The sequence below is a fragment of the Lethenteron reissneri genome, chromosome 42, assembly GCF_015708825.2.
Source record: "Lethenteron reissneri isolate LAM-NWPU_2019-01 chromosome 42, ASM1570882v1, whole genome shotgun sequence".
NCBI classification, from domain to species: domain Eukaryota; kingdom Metazoa; phylum Chordata; class Hyperoartia; order Petromyzontiformes; family Petromyzontidae; genus Lethenteron; species Lethenteron reissneri.
In genome coordinates this window covers 11,171,317-11,187,972 of record NC_083820.1, presented here as the reverse complement: position 1 = coordinate 11,187,972, position 16,656 = coordinate 11,171,317, and the positions used below count along the sequence as shown (strand labels likewise).

Here is a 16,656-nt window from a genome sequence, read left to right as displayed (position 1 = left end):
CTTGCCCCAACAGTCTGTTCAAGGCTACGCAAGGGGACCTTTGCCTTTGCGCAGCAGGATAGTGGTGGCACAGAAGTTAACATGCTGCACCACGAACTCGGTCACCTGAGCACGATTCCCAATCGCTGCGAGCTTCTTTGGCAGCTTCAACTCAGCTGTGGCGATGCCGCCCCGGGGCGGTGGGCGCCGTTCCGGGCGCTTCACGGTCGTTGTGCCGCATCTCTCTCCGAGGCGTTTTCGAGCCGAGCCGCACCGCGCGTCGGCAAGCTTCTTCGAGAAACCGAGCGAACTTCCCGACTGGTGAGGAAGGTGGCGCGAAACGTGGGGCACCGTGCCGAACTACACGCGGCACAACCGGTAAACGCGCCGGAAGAAGTAAATCAAACTCACCCGTCACTCTAAACCCTGCTGCCGGCTTGTGGCTATCGGTAATGGATATTGAACGACATCCAGCACTTAGAACGCGTCCCAAGCAGCGAGATTCCACTTGATATGGCTGGTTCAATAGTTTCACTCCACGCGCGTCCCTAATGTTAGATCAGCAACATCAGCACTCGAATAACCTTTCACGCAACGTCGTATTTACACCATCACATGTTTTTTGTTCTATATTGTAGTACTTGCGTTCAATCGGATTTTCATAGATGGTCATCGACACACGCTCAGGGGTAAGGTACAGATGAACTCCAGGTACAGATGAAGTCCATCTGTAGCTTACCCGCAGCTTGTCGGTGAAGGCCACATGACCAACCCAAGTGCTCGACCCCCAAAGACAACAATGGCACAGATGTGTAACCATCTACGGATGAAGAGAGACGGTGAGATGTTGGAACCTGCGTCAGCTGCCGTCGTGTATTCTACAGCTTTATCCGCTGTAGAATATAACGTTGCGCAGAATGTTTAACGATGATGAGATGTTAACTACCTCGCCGGGTATACTGGAGGACGTTGGTTCAATCCCAAGTTCACCCCGTGGTCGCGTGGAATTTTCTCCGGGTCCTCCGGTTTATCCATCCGCATTTAGAATCCACGTGCATTTCCAGTATTTCATAAGCCTCTCCTGGTAAAATAAAACAGTTTTTAATAGTCATTCCCTTGGACACCGCCGCCTCTCTCTCAACCCGCTCCATCAAGCGCTGTGCGTCCGTCACGACCGAAGAACGGGGAGCGCCGTCGTCGTCATCGCCGCCGCCGCCGCGTGCGTGGGACACCACCTAGGGCGGAGGTCGTGACCCCCGCAACACGGGGGAGAGAGAGGCGACGACGCCACGGCCAGCGCTCCTGGGACGTCACCCGGCATTGTCCGGCGCTCATTAACGGCCACGAGTGGGTTGGGGGAAAGAGAAAAAAAAACGCATCCGCCCGTGCACTGCGACCTCGCGGATCCCTCTCGCCGGCGCTCGTGGAAGGCAACGAGCCTGGAGTAGCGCGCGAGAGACGGGCCGCCCCTGGCAACCGTGGGCAGCTGCCATGGTTTCTCGTGCAAGGGACAAGCGCCGGGGCTGCTCGCTGGTTCGCTGGCTCGCTCGCACTTCCATGGGACAAAAAAAAACCAAAGACAAAGATCCCCCGCGTAGCCTACGCAGATTGTTGGGGCAAGCACTTGTTAGCGAGCACCGATGACAAACGCCCGGGTTACATGCTTGTGCCGGCGTGGGACAGAGACAAAGACACAGATCCCCCGTGTAGTCGACACAGATGTGCTGGGAAAAGTCAATAAAATGTAAATGGTTTTGTCCTTTCTATTTAGTAAGGTGCGTTGAGGAGATAAGCGACTGCCTTTTGGAACTGCAACAAAAGTTATAAATGGACGCCTGGGTTCTTCACACATTCGGCGGCGTTGTTTGTGAGCTGATTAACTGCTTTGGTTTCGTACCGATCGGGACGGTTTCCACATTCATACAAAGACAAAGATCCCCCGTTCCGCCGTAGAGGATGTTTATGGGCGAGTAACGTTGGCGAGCATCTTCGATGGCGAGCATCTTCGATGGCCGGGGTAATGCACGATGCACTGGTGTGGCCGGAACCACGGCCGACAGGCCTTCGTCTACCCAGTGCTTCGTTCACACAGGTGCCCATTGTAGGCCGTGTCAACCTAGGGGAGGTGCAGAAAACTTTCAGATACTTTGCCACGGAAGCAATCCAGCCGTGAGCAGGAATCGAACTCGGCTTGTGGGGTTGGAGGAGCAGTTCGCTAACCGCCAGGATACCACTGGGTGGGCCAGTGCGGGACGTACACAAAGGCTCACGCGGTGCCCAATCTAGATTTAAAAGTAAACTTTCATGTACGAATGAATTGTAAAGTGAAATCAGAGGGTAATGCCAATCACACTCCGCGCCACTGCATCTGCACCCCGACCTGCAGCTGCCGGCACAGACATATGGACTGCGCTGCGTTTATCTATTTTTTTGGTGGCTTATGGCCGAGAGTGATGCCGTCTCATTGTGCACGCCACGCAGCTGCGTGGTGCGCGTCGTGAGTGGTTCGGCCGAATTTTGAGTTTTTTTCCAGGGTCTCTAAACACTTTGTAACTCTGCCTGTTTGCGGTGACATCACGCCACATCTGAAGAGCTACGATCGAACCACGACGACGACGACGTTCAACTCCAGCCACTGGAGTCTCAAAGTCAACGGAGATCAAGTCTGCCGGGCGGGGGGTCGGGGCGGCTCCGACCGCGGGAGTCGTTGGGTGTCCACACACGGCGATCCGCGGCCCTTCGTAGATACGGCCAAGAGACGCGGAAGAAGTTCAACAAACGTTATTTTGATTATTTGGCTGCTATGAATTTCCACGCGGTAAGCCGCTTCGTTGAGCTATCATTTGTAGCCGGGTTGCTTCTGAAAAAGAATCTGATAGCTCAGTGGGATTTTTTTTTAATTGATTTGCTGACCTTTCCTATAATTTTCACTCTTATCGTGTTGTCGTATTGTTTATCGTTGTAACTTTCTGACCCGCCCCTTCCAGACATCTGCGGATTCCTCCAGTATAAAAAAAGATTCTGATTCTACACAAAACCGACGTGGGTTTTTATTTTTTTGAGTCCCCGTTTTGCTCCCCTTTGTAAAGGTGGCGGAAATTCTGATTATGCTGCTGACGTCAACTTTGCCATTACACAGTTGCGCACAATTTAACTGTAGGCCAAGTCGTGAGTCGGTAGCCGGTAGTTGAGTAGACTTCACTTAACTAACGAACGATTAGGTCAAGTTCAGCTCAGCGTACATTCAATCGCCACTCGTGCGCAACGGAGAAAGGGCCATTGCCCGAAACGCCGTCCGTCGCATATCGTCACTTGCGAGGCCACGTTCACCGCTAGTGACGAACGCGTCGAGTTCGTTTTGTTCGCGGCGCTTGCGTACCGTCAACGCAGCGGCAGCAGCAGCGGCCTCACCAAAATATAATAGTCATCCGTTTCATATTCTTGGTTCTTTCGGTAAAGTCACGTAGAAGGGAAACAATAATCCCTTGTACATGACTTTACCGAAAGAACCAAGAATAATAATCCCTGCAGTCACAAAAGCATTAAATCAGTAATATGTTTCGATTTAAAGCTTTCGTGACTGCAGGGATTCATCTTCTTGGTTATTTCGGTAAAGTTACGTAGAAGGGAGGTAATAAAATAATAAAAATAAAACATAATAAAATATTTTAGTGAGGCAATAAAATAATAAAAATAAAACATAATAATAAAATATTTTATTATGTTTTTACCTCCCTTCTACGTGACTTTACCGAAAGAACCAAGAAGAGTAATATGTTTGTTTGTTTGTTGAACAGGGTTCATCGGCACCACGCGCGGCACGGCAACGGCGTTCACGAGAGCGTTCGCAGGTGACGGGTCGCTGCGCGCCTGTGAAGTAGCCGGCAACGACCGGGAACCGAGGCTTGTGGAGCACCGCCAGTTTCACGAGTGGGCGCTGCGGAAGCTGACGGTGCCCGACTGCTCGCTGCTACGGACGGCAAAGAGAGGTGCCGCTCGAAGCACTGGGGTGTTTTTTAAATTCCCTCCAATATTTCTATAAACATTCAAACGCAGCGCAAACTGTGAACTTCAATCGCTGTGCTGTGTCGACAAGTGCAGTTACAAACACAAGGAGTGGTGGACCTCATCCAGATAACCAAAAAAGGGAGCCGTATCTTAACGACAGGGACCTGGCCTAGAACATCTGGCAGTTCACCTGCAATGATTCACGAAAGCCTAACTGTTGATGAGACACTGTATGTCAAAAACGGTTCAGTTTTACTTATATTTCAATCAATGCTGCTGACATCACGTTCTCCCAGAAGGCCGTGGTGTCGATGGGCTGTGTTAAAAGTACTTTTATTTTTTGTGTGGAGAGAGATAGAGTCTTTGGAGGAGAGGAACTGCCTGCTCATCTATTTTGTAAATTGTAATTTTCCACAACAATGCTAATGATAATGTTGTGTTACCCAGGTAAGATGAATACAACAGCTCTTCTGGACAACTGAAAGTGGTATTGCTTACCAATAAATCATACTGGTAGGAACCTCCTGGTTACACCAGCCCACAGGGAATTATTGTGTCCGTCCGTCGTGCAGGGGCTGGGTGAGGAGGGAGGGGCTGGGTGGGGAGGGGAGGGTGGGGAGAGGCTGGGTGGGGAGGGTGGGGCTGGGTGGGGAGGGTGGGGAGGGCTGGGTGGGGGGTGGGAGGGGTGGGGCTAGGTGGGGAGGGGCTGGTCACCCCGTGGTGCCCTTATAAAACTAAACGTTTAACCTACTCATGCCGGCTTGTGCCCGCCCTCACAGTCGGGCATATTTGCGGAATACACCACGCCGCCGTTGACCCTGGCCATTGACCTAGCAACCCAACGTTCCTACCAGCTCCCTCCACAGGAATGTGTTGCTGTAGCCTTGATAGTTTACACATTCATGTAGACGCTAACATATATGTACATTGAACTTCTTTCGCACCGTACGTAGCCAACCATGCACGAGCAACCGCTTGCGCACACCCCCATCCACACTCGCAAGTCGATTTTCAGAAGTGGGTTCGCTTCATTGTACCACAAACAAATCACAGGATCAGGACGCCATCACGGCCAAAGCCGGCGATGCCACCTTCTCCGCACCTCCTCGCCAACGCGTTCTCCCCTCCGCCATATCCCACAGCAGCAGCTGCTGCACTGCAGACACGCGGCGACCTCCACAATCTACCCCGACGGCCTCCCACCACCGTCTGGCCTGAGGTCTCACCCCTTGGTCGCTGGACTCGCGAATAACCGCAACAGTGGAGACCGCTCACGAAACGCCGTAACGATGTCAACCCAACCGCGCTTGATATTTCACCGCACGTGTTTGTAAAGGATTCGCACATACACGCACACACACATAAATAATAGCAGTGGGCAGTTCCAGCCATGCAATTGTGGGTCACGAGTGGAGCTGGAATGATTCGTCCATTAGGCCGTTTAAACCGACGAAAGATGTGAATCTGCCACTTTTATTTTTGTGGTCAATTACTGAGGCCCCTTGCAAAAAACTGAGGCCGCTCCAGACGTCCCGTAACCTCCTGGAAAGGCAGGAAACCCCTTACGAGCCACACCCGGCAAGCTGGGGCGGTTGATGATGATGGCGTCGCCAAAACCTGCCCACGCACCTCCCGTCCAGCGGCACATGCGAGAAGAAAAGAGGTGAGACATTTGTTTGTTTATTTTGTCCCCCCAAACTATTTTCGTGTTGTCTGTTAGCTCTACACAGCTTCACATGAATGGCCTGCATGCGTCAAGATTTACACAAGTAACACACCACAAACTCAAACGCACCTCAATTTTATCACGGGAACATCTAGAGCACACTGAATGTTGGGATAAGCTCTGCAAAAAGCATTGTTGTTTGTAAACGCTGTCATCTTGCAGAAATGTTTCCGCAGGTCTGCGGTGACTTTCCATTCGGCGTTAAGAACAGCGCGCTTGCATTATTCACGCAGCAAAACGCACACTCTCGCGAAAGGGTAAACTTTAGTAATACAAATTCTGCGTTTTCTTAAAACGTAGGTTTTCGCAGCCAGTGCGACGATGCGTATTTGTTTTGGGGTGAGGCCACGCGGTGGTAGTGCTTGTCATTAACTCTCCACCACCCGACGTGATTGTGACGTGTCCAGACGTGATATTTGTAAGCGCCGACGTATCGATCACATAATCAACGTTTTTGCGTTTAGATCGCGTTATTTATAAATGTATCGTAACCCTCCACCACCCGACACGGCCAATCAGCAAAAAAGTGTCACGTTGACAAAAGACAAAATAGTTTGCTGCTTTAGCCCACCACTGTGTTGAAGCGTGAAACCACAACATTTACAATTTTTGAGTACGACGTTTCACTGGTAATTGCATCCAGCATCATCGGGCAATTCGCCAGAATGGTGAGGCTCTGCTCTGGCTCCCAGTCTTAAATAGAGCAGCAGCAGCAGCAGGGTGACGTCATCATTAACTCATCACGTGCTGACCGACAAAGCTTCTCCACCTCCTCGCCGGAGGACGTCTCAAGACGTCTCAAGACCTCCTCACGACCGAATTCGACATCGACGCGCGGCGATGACACTTCACTCAAACCGCTTTGGGCTTCATCAGATGGGGCTGAGTTTGTTTGTTTTTCTGGATGAAAAAGGTGCAGGTCTGAGAGCATGAGCAGACAATGGGTCACCGTGCATCCCTCCACCACAGGGAGCTCTACAGAGCTCCTCTCGTGGGTAGTTTTGGCCTACGCTTCCACGTTGGCGAGACGTATCGAGAGCGGTGGGAGTATCCCCCACACTTCATCCCACCAAACGTGACCTGCGGATCAACCAACTGCGATTGGCCCATTTGCAGCGGACAGAGGCGGTGGGGGAGAATTTTAGAAACCAGTCGAGCCAGGAGATGGAATCCAACCGGTGACCTCTGTGCTATAAACAAGCCACCGGAGCAGCATCTTCAGACTGAATATGCTCGCTCAACACACCACGTTTTTCTCACCACTGCGGCTAAACATCTGGAAAGATAGAATTGACGGGGTGAGTGAGTGCGTGAGGTGGCGAGTGAAGTTCATGGGAATGGTAACCATTGTAACGGTGATTGAATAAATGTGGTGAGCGAGTGGATGAGCGAGTGGATCAGTGAGTGGATCAGTGAGTAGGTAGATGAGCGAGTGGATCAGTGAGTAGCTGAGTGAGTGAAAGGTGAGTAAGTTGATCGGTGAGCGGATTCAAATTGAAAGTCACGAAACCACGGGGCAAAACTTTAGCGCTGAACTGTAACTTTTAGTCTCGTTTACTTCCTTAAAGAGAGAAACTGTATCGCTGCACCTCGCTCAAGCTGCGGAAACCACTCCTACACACGGCCCCAGCAAGCATGCAACCCAAACTTTATGAATGTCACTCACCAACCCACTCCTCTGCTCACTCACTGATCCACTCGCCCATCCATTCACTCACTCATCCACTCACTTGATCCACTCACTCAGCCATCCACACGATCTTATCACAATTTATAGCTACTACCATGGTTACCATTCGAAAGAATTTCACTCACAAACTCACTCACCCATCTGCTCACTCACTTACCCCTTCACTTCCCACGTACTCTCTCCATCACTCTTCTATCGCTATCACCATGGTTACTATTCCCATGAACTTCTTTCATTGATTGTTCCACTCACTTTGAGGATTCGGGTATGCCAGACTGTTTCATCTAAAAACGAACATTTTTATTTTATCAGATAAATCCCACTGAGCTATGAAGCACTTTTTTTCAGAAGCGACCTGGCCACAAATGATTGCACAACAAAGTGGCGTATCCTCATGTGGACATTTCACATTTAGAGCGGCCAAACACTCTAAGCGCGTGTTCCTGAAGTGGAGGGGGAAACTGGAGGACCCGGAGAAAAATCCACGCGACCACAGGGAGAGAGAGAAACATGCAAAATCAAAACAAAGAGGCGTCAGGGTCGAGATGGAACCCACGACCCCCTGCATACCAGGCGATGGAGTTAAACTGTCACCACCGTGGGGACCCTACTACCCATCCATCCTGGGCTCAAATGAAGGTGCGGCTGCCTCCAGTTGTGGGCAAGTCACGAGGCACGCTGCGTTCCAGGGTGGCGTCAAGTTCCCTGGAGCCAGGGTTTTCTCGAGGAGCTGCAATCGGAGTGAGCAGGAACCGTGAGCGCAATCTCCTATCAGGGGCCTGCTGGCTGGCTCACTCGCCCGTGCCATGTGCGCCCAACGGATAAGCCAAACTTTGCAGTTCCTCCCACTCAGTTAAACCGCACGGGAGTTGAGTAAACGTCCCACTACACCTACACACACGCACACACACGCGCACGTGTGTGTGCGTGTGTGTGCGTGTGTGCTGCCAGGGTGGGGAGCGGTGGTGTAGCGGTTAGCGCGCTGCACTACGAACCTGGCGACCCGGGTTCGATTTCCTGCTCACGGCAAACACCAGTGACGATTATCTGAACCGGTCCTGGGTCTCCCCTAGGTCGACTCAGCCTCAAATGAGTACCTGGTGCGGTGTGTAAACATCACTGCTAGGGAGACAAAGGCGGTCGGGCGTGGTGATGGTCACTCACCCCCTCGTGTACCATTCCGGCCTTCATAGGTGCTCGCTATAACAGCACTTGCCCCTACAGTCTGTTAAGGCTATACGGGGGATCTTTGTGCTGCCAACACGAGCGCCTTGCCAAAAGGTTTGGCAAACTTTTTTTTGTTTGAAAGTTTTGCACGTTGAGTGAGCGTGTGTGTGCGTGCAAACCACAGCCGTGCACACACACCCACACTGAATAAAATCTAATGTTTTAACACGGCTGGCAATCTACTATTGGCCTTCCTCGCCAACGCAGTGTCACGGAAGTTTAGTTTGAAGCACAGTACTTCACACCACCATAGGCTGATTAGCTACAGGCGGTCAAGAGGCGAATCCTACAAATAGTTGAGATATTTTATCACTCGGAAATCGAACTCAGACGCCACCACCAGTCACAAATTGAATCGACTTTACGTATTAACTTGGTGTATTAGTCATTCATTTAAAAACGTGTAATATCAAGCGATGACTTTTAAACTGTTGTCTTTGTCTAACACTGTACAGAGGCAATAACAATTTGTAGAGTTGGCATTATCTCGATGCTTCTGTTTTCTACAATCTATGCTGCCTCCACAGTATTTCCCTATCTGAATACTCAAACGGAGGCATGTTGTGCCAAATTCAAAGTTCTCTACCCGACCAGGCTACTATTCCCACTGGCTCACACAACACCAACCTCAACACCAGCATGTCAACGTTGCTGATGAACTCCCCGGCAGACGAAATAAGTGGCTTTTTCAAGTCCCCGATCTTCTGTGTGCGAGTCTGTGAGTAGCTATGCGAGTCTCTTGGTCTCCACGTGGGTCAGAACGGCGTCTATGGCTGTGTCTGTGAGTCTGTGTGCGCTGTCTGCGCCGGTGGATAAAGCACAGCAAGTTGTAGATTTGAAGCTTTCGTGACTGCAAGGATTCATATTCTTGGGTTTTTTCGGTAAAGTCACGTAGGTGAGTCACGTAGGTGACTTTACCGAAAAAACCTAAGAACACCGCAAGTTGGCACAGTAGGGGGCACAGGTGGTGCATCAGCCAGTCATCTCGGTCAGTCGACCCGTGGCACCTGCTGGGTCTGCCCCGTGACCTCCTGCCAGCGGGCGTTCGACACTTCACGTGGCAGCCTCAAGGCACACTTGGCCTGGCACAAGCGTCGTGGTGACGTCACCGCCACTTAGTGGCGAATGGTGGTTGTTGTTGTTGCTGTCTGTGCGAATTGTCGCTCTCCATCCACGGACCACGAATTCACAACGCCACTGCCCCTGGTCGCCCGCTCAAGTCTTCACCAACTTCGACACGAACAGACAAGCACTGCCCCCATCGCCTTCCATGACATAAGAATGGACCCAACAATGGATAACCCCGAGCATGTCCACAACTTGGGCCGGCCCCCACCCCACCACCCTGACTAAAGAGGGCCCATCTACATCCAACTTGAAGTGGCCAGTTGCAGTTACACGGTTCGCTCGCCTCTGTTCACAACAGAAAGGGTGCCACTCTTACGTCCAAGGCAAATCTGATCAGCATGGGCCACCTGGATGAGGGTAAAAGGGTCCCAGCAACCTTGTTGCGATGGTTGCGAGACCCCCAACCTTGGCTGAAACGTCCCCTCGTGTTCATTGAATGGAGGAGGCCACGTGTGTTCATAAGCACCGTCGCTTTGCTGTACAACACAAAATGAACTCCAGACATTCCCCACCCCTACGCCGTAGTGTGATGATGGGGGGTAGGAGTTGCTTGACCTTACTTGGCCAAAGCTCGCCAGCACTAACGGGTTGTTGAAGAAGGGTTTGGGGGAAGGACATTACCGTGTCCGATATGACTTGCCCCACCGACGTTAGCCGTGGCCAGGAATGTTAATTTGTTTGAATCGCTTTGTTCCGTGTTGCCAGCCGAGCGGTGCTGTAATGCGATTTGTACTTTTACCGTGAGTGGAGGCCTCGAAACAGCAGCTGCCACGTGGTGGTGGTGGTGGTGGTTGCCGACGCGGTCATTGGGAGGCAGCAGAAGGACAGCGCGGTCAAAATAAAATTGTAGCGATGTACCTCTGTGATATCGTCTCTCTGTGCTGCTCTACGCGGCTTTACGAACGCGGCGTGGTAAAGTACGACCCCCCGCACACCACTCATCCAGCAGTGGACTGACATGGCCACCATGGACGGCGTGACTTGGCAGGGTCACGTGTTGCGCCGCACGTGCAATCACGTGTTCATTCAATGCGGTACTGCACCCCAAGGCCCGGAGCCTTGGAGTCAACATTGGGGGGGGGACCAAATCTTCCAGGGTGTGTGGGGGTCCCAACCCAGAAAAATATCGACATTTGAAAACTAATTTTCTGCCTAAAATATTTAAAAATTCACTAACACATGGAATGGACTTTTTTTATTTCTTACAATAATGTCGAATAGTGTATTGTATTACATTGCTCTGTTTTAACTTTTTTACCATTTCTTGTTTCATTGTCTGTAATGGCAGAGATTAAGGATTAATAAAGTACAACCATAACAACAATCATATAAACATAAATCTATGCGTTGATTTATGTGAAGACAAGTCCAGATATTGTGGCCAAGTTTTAGCAAATTGTTGTTTTTATTTACATAGCATAGCAATTATACATATTTTATAGCAATATATTCGGGGGGGGACATTTTGAGCATTTTTGAATATTGGGGGGGGGATGTGTCCGCCCCAATATATATTATAATTACGTCCTTGCTGCACCCAAAAGCCCTTGTTTCACCAGACTCCAAGCAAATACGGTAACGTTGTACATCGCCTGCACGCGCTTCACGCGCCCCATGATTGCTCGACACGCCCCTAGTGCTGTTAGCTTGAATACGTCTTTTTGTACAATACAGCACGTGGTGTGCTATGAACAAGGGCTATTGCCCGAAACGTTGCCGTATATGTTGTTTCGTTTAAAGGCCACAGTGCTATTGAGGGATGTTGAAATTGTTGTGTGTTCAGCGTGTTAACCAATCATCAGGCGCGTGCGGCGCGTAACGGTTTCAGTTTTTAACCTACAGATTTGTAGAGATGAACAAAACGTAAATCCCTGCCTGGTTATGTAATCACACGCTAATTTGATGCGTAATAACCGGTCTGCTGTGGCAATAACGATTGCACAATCGTGTCATCGACAGATATCCATTCGTGACATAACACGAGACCAGCTCTCGTGCGAACACGACAATCATATAAACACGAACTTTTATTTTCATCAACAAATCCGGAATTCCTCGTCAAAATATATCGGCGCCATAAACCCACGGCGCTTTCCCCTGGGGTGACGGCGGTCAAGAGTAGTTACGGAGTGGCAGTCAAAGGAGTGGAACGCGTCCTCCAACGGGACCATCAGCCGAGGAGATGGAGCGGTGGCAATCGGCGCGAGGTGCGCCTGCCGGAGAGAGGCGAGACCGGGGGGAGGGTGGGAATCGTTCCACATGGGGGAGACGGCGGAGACGGATTCTTTGGAGAGGGCATTCGTCCAGCAGTTGATCGAACGATTCTGATGTTGATGAGCCCTGGACCAAAATGAACGAGGGAACGCCAGAAAAGGAAACCCCCCACAACAACAAAAACAAAACCCCGCTGTGAGTTGTCAGGCGGTCGCTTTTGCGGTCCCAAAATCGACTCCCTCGTCTTGCACGGACATCGCCCTCGGCTTTGCATGACAATGGCCCATTGCAGGGCCCCCGCATCTGCTATCTGTCCCGAACCCAGGGGCCCTTGTGTCTTTATAAAACTTCCCTAACCACCACCACCAACCCCTTCCCCTTCTGAGAATGTCTTGGACGAGGTCCTTCCCGCCCCCTCTTTCTCACCCCACGGCCGACTACGAGCCGTGCGGAACGCGCCGATGAGACCTCAATTGAGGGTAAAACACAAACAAAAACCACGGCTAGATTTATATTTTTCGGGTCGCCTGGCATCGACTGGAAAAACAAAAGGTGGCAAGTAACTTGGTAGCCACAACTGTAGCGAGAGGTGTGCACTGTAGAGTGTTTTCAACTTCTTTCGCACCGTACGTAGCCAACCGTGCTAATCGGAGGTATGATATATGTGGTGTGCCGGGTAGGTACATCAGAATCACATCAGAATCTGTATTTATCCGGGAGGAATCCGATGAGCTATGAAGCTCTTTTTCACAGATCTCGAGTAGGGTACTGTAAGGGGCCATCCATTGAGTATGTTCGCAAAAATCTGTCAAAACTTGACCCCCCCCCCCTCCCTGTACGCACGAGGACTTTTTACACCCCCCCCCCCCGAATCCTATAGAACGGCCGATATTTAATCCACGCAGAAACGATCAAGAATTCATCATATTAACGTGTTTAAGCAAACAGATAGTCCACCGTCGGCTGCATTAAAGAATTAAGTTGCGTACCTTGGCCACTTATTTTGCTGAGCTGCGTGATAGCTGCAGTCAGGGGCACGGTGGCACACAAGTGACACCTCTCCCACAGTGCCACTTCTCCCGCTAGTACTTGCTCTGACAGCTGAAGACACTGAACTGTGGCTCGTTTGAAGGCCAATGTAGACAAATTATTATCGAGGCTTCAACCCCCCCTCCCCCCCCCCCCCCGTTTTCTATGCGGACATTGTCAGTAGACCCCCCATACGCAAGTGTATACGCATTTGGGTTAACCACCCCATCCATGCGTACGGACTAAATGGATGGTCCCTTACGTGCCTCCAATACGTCACGGTATCTATAACAATACACCTGTACAGTGCAATCTGTAAGTATTATTACTAAACAGTCCCTTTGTCAATCCATGGCTGGATGAAGGCCTTGCCACGTTGTGCGGGGTCGTGGGAGTGATGTTGACCATACTTCACTCGCCACTCGTGTAACCGCCGTGTCCGGGAATCTAACTCGGTTCTTGTGATCGTGGGGTTCCATGAGCAAGCAGTGCGCTAACCACTGGCACCAAACCGCTCGCCCCCTTGCTCCCTCTCCGCACTTTGGATTTCTAGAGCTTTCTAACGCAGCTGCCATCTCAAGTGGCTGACACAAACCACTTCCTTGATGGCCTGTCCGCCAAGACGTTGAGTAAGGCCGAGTGTGTCTACCAGGGGCCCAATGGTGGACATCTCTCATGGCTCAATGGATGCCTCCAGTATGCATACAGATTCTGATTCTGAAACACCTGCATTGCAAGTGTTCACCACGTATACACTCGTACCCTCCCTCTCTATCTCCCTGCCATGAAGAAGGGCGATTACCCGAAACGTTACCTATTGTATGGTGTCCTCTTCACCACAGTGTTATTGACGAACCTGTTGAGTATTTATTTTTATGTATCAGCGAGCAAAATACTTCCCGTGGTTATGAGTTCATTCAACTTCGCAAAATTATCCACGTGTCACTTGCCATCTTCGGTTTAACACAAATCACGCACAAACGTGGACGGAATCCCAAACAAATCCCAACATATAAACGAGTACATCCCATTGGGGAATCCATTGCTCATGACCGTACTTCACCACACTGGTCAGTGCAGGTTGGTAAACGTTGAGAGTACAGAAGAGCAATGCATTCCTCTGCTGCCCACAATGCCAAGAGCGCCCCAGCGTTTTCTCCAGCTCGTCGTGGCCACTCACTCACAGCTTTGTCCAGGCTTGACATCTGCTTGGCTTGCGAGGTCTGACCGGATTGGGCCCCCCCCCCACCCCGGTGATTTGGCCCAGGGCCAAGTGAAGGATACCGCGGGTTGCTGAGCACAGGACAAAAACACCAAGCGGTCAGCAACAAAGTGCACCGTTGAACGAAGGTGCATTTTTGCTGCGGCCGTCTGGAACGCTCTTCCGATATTAGGAAGCCACTGGAGCTATGCACTTTTAGATCCAGCTTGAAAACTCGTGTCTTTAGAACTGCGTTTAATGTTTAGTTTGTTGTCTTTCCCCCGCACTTCCGATTATCACGGTTGGCTACGTACGGTGCGAAATAAGTTTAAAACACATACAGCAGCTGATGCCCTTCTTGAACGGAGAAAGGGGTTGATTACATTCTTGGGTAGGGTAATGTGTTCGGGAAAGAGCAAAATAGGCTTGGAAAAAGAAGCGACGATGATGATGGTGGTGGGGTGGGGAGGTTTGGGAAAGATATATTTTTTTTAAAGTAGAGCAGTGCGCTCGGGAAGACGCAAGTCAGAGAACGAGACACGTGTGGGTGAGTGCACCAGAGAGAGTGAGAGACAGAGGGTGAGAGAGTGGATTCACAAACGGGTCGTCGTGTGGCCGCTACTCCCCGTGACTTCTCCCCACGCTATCGGTGCCTCTTCTCTACGCTCGCCACGCGCGCCGTTTGATGCTCGTGACAGCCGCCGTCTACAGAGCGCGTGAATATCGAGGGCATCGTCGTAATGCGCGCAAGACAGGACGCGGAACGCGAGGGAGATGGAGCGATGGATCTGACCCGGCTCCGTGTTGAGCGGGTGCGGAAGGTGGATGGTTAACATCGCAGACGTGTGAAGGGGTGGCCACTGCCTTCATCCAGCGGTGGATATATCGTGACTGAAATGAGCTATATGCTTCAATCGATATCTGAAATGCGCAGTGTTTGGTGTAGTATCCTGTATGTACTGTAAGGTACATGCTGAAGTGTGTGTTTGTGTACGGTATGGTAATATACTGCTCAAGAGTATATTCTGTATGTGTACTGTAATAGATACTGTCGGATATATATATATAAACTGTAGTTTATATACTGTCGTGTAAAAACTCTAGGTTATACACAGACTGTAGTGTATATACGGAAGTAAGTAAACTGTTGTGTATTTATACCGTAATCTATATAATATTATTTAAATACTGGAGTGTGTACTGTGTATATATTGTTGTGAATATATATACGGCATGGTAATACTGTATACTCGAAGGCTCATAGAGACATTGCACAAGAGCTGATAATCTTATCAGATCTCGCCTGCCCGTTACTCTAACGGTTCGCGGACGTTCCCGCCGCACGCGTGTGAACGTTGAACTTCTTTCGCACCGTACGTAGCCAACGGCGCTCATCGGAGGCGCTTACAACTTCACGAAGTTGAAGCGAGCAACCAGGACGGCACGAGCAACTCCCGTCCCAGAGCAACATTGACCCCCCAACAACGTCAATCACCCCGAGCCAAGAAGCGCGCACACACAACAACAACAACAGCAGCAGCATATAACACACTTACGAAGGCACTAACCGGCGTAGGTTGATCTTTACTTTGTTGTTTGTATGTTCCACTTGCGTGTGTTTTTTGCGAACTAATATAAAATAATATAACTATACTGCGTAATGTGTGTATATATATATAAACTAGAAGAAGAAGCAGAATGGGGACTAGAACAGGGAGAAAAAAAAGTGAAGTTTATTTTTTTTTCCGGCTGCACGCAACTCGCCGCAGAAACTTCCGAAAAAGTTTTTAAAAGTGTGGCCACGTGACGACCTCCCACGTCACTCCTTTCACAATCGATGAGAGGCGAGGGGAGAGGGGGGGGCGAGAAACGGGGGGGGGGTGAGGGATGGGGTCCCCCAGTGGGACCCCCACCCACCCACCACCACCCCCCAGCACGGACCCCCTGAGATGCTGTTGGGGGTTGCTAGCCGTGTGACCCCTCCACACCCACACGCACACTCACGCACACACGCACACACACACATGCACAAACCCGCACACACACACACACGCGCTCACACACGCACACAGACACGCACAAACACACGCGCACACACGCACACACACACGCGCACACACACGCGCACACACACGCACACACGCACACACACGCGCACACACGCATGCACACGCACAAACACGCACACACGCATGCACACACACACGCACACACACGCACACACGCATGCACACACAAGCACGCACACGCACACACACACGCACATACACGCACACGCACGCACACACACATACGCACAAACAACAAGCGCCATTCGCCACTAAGTGGCGGTGACGTCACCACGACGCTTGTGCCAGACTATGTGCACGTTGAGGCCATGTTGAGTGTCGAACGCCCGCCGGCAGGAGGTCATGGGGCAGACCCAGCAGGTGCCACGGGTCGACTGAACTGAGA

At 50.9% G+C, this 16,656-nt stretch overlaps 1 protein-coding gene across 1 annotated transcript in view; it reads right to left on the bottom strand.

The window, feature by feature from the left end:
• Positions 1 to 15,962, bottom strand: part of LOC133353050 (myelin transcription factor 1-like) — a 92,558-nt gene extending 76,596 nt beyond the window's left edge. Inside the window, 2 exon segments of the mRNA XM_061569144.1 lie at positions 14,186 to 14,294; positions 15,771 to 15,962. Of these exon segments, the coding sequence (XP_061425128.1) occupies positions 14,186 to 14,206 (21 nt within the window). The 5' untranslated portion in view covers positions 14,207 to 14,294; positions 15,771 to 15,962.
• Between the last annotated feature and the right edge of the window lie 694 nt (positions 15,963 to 16,656).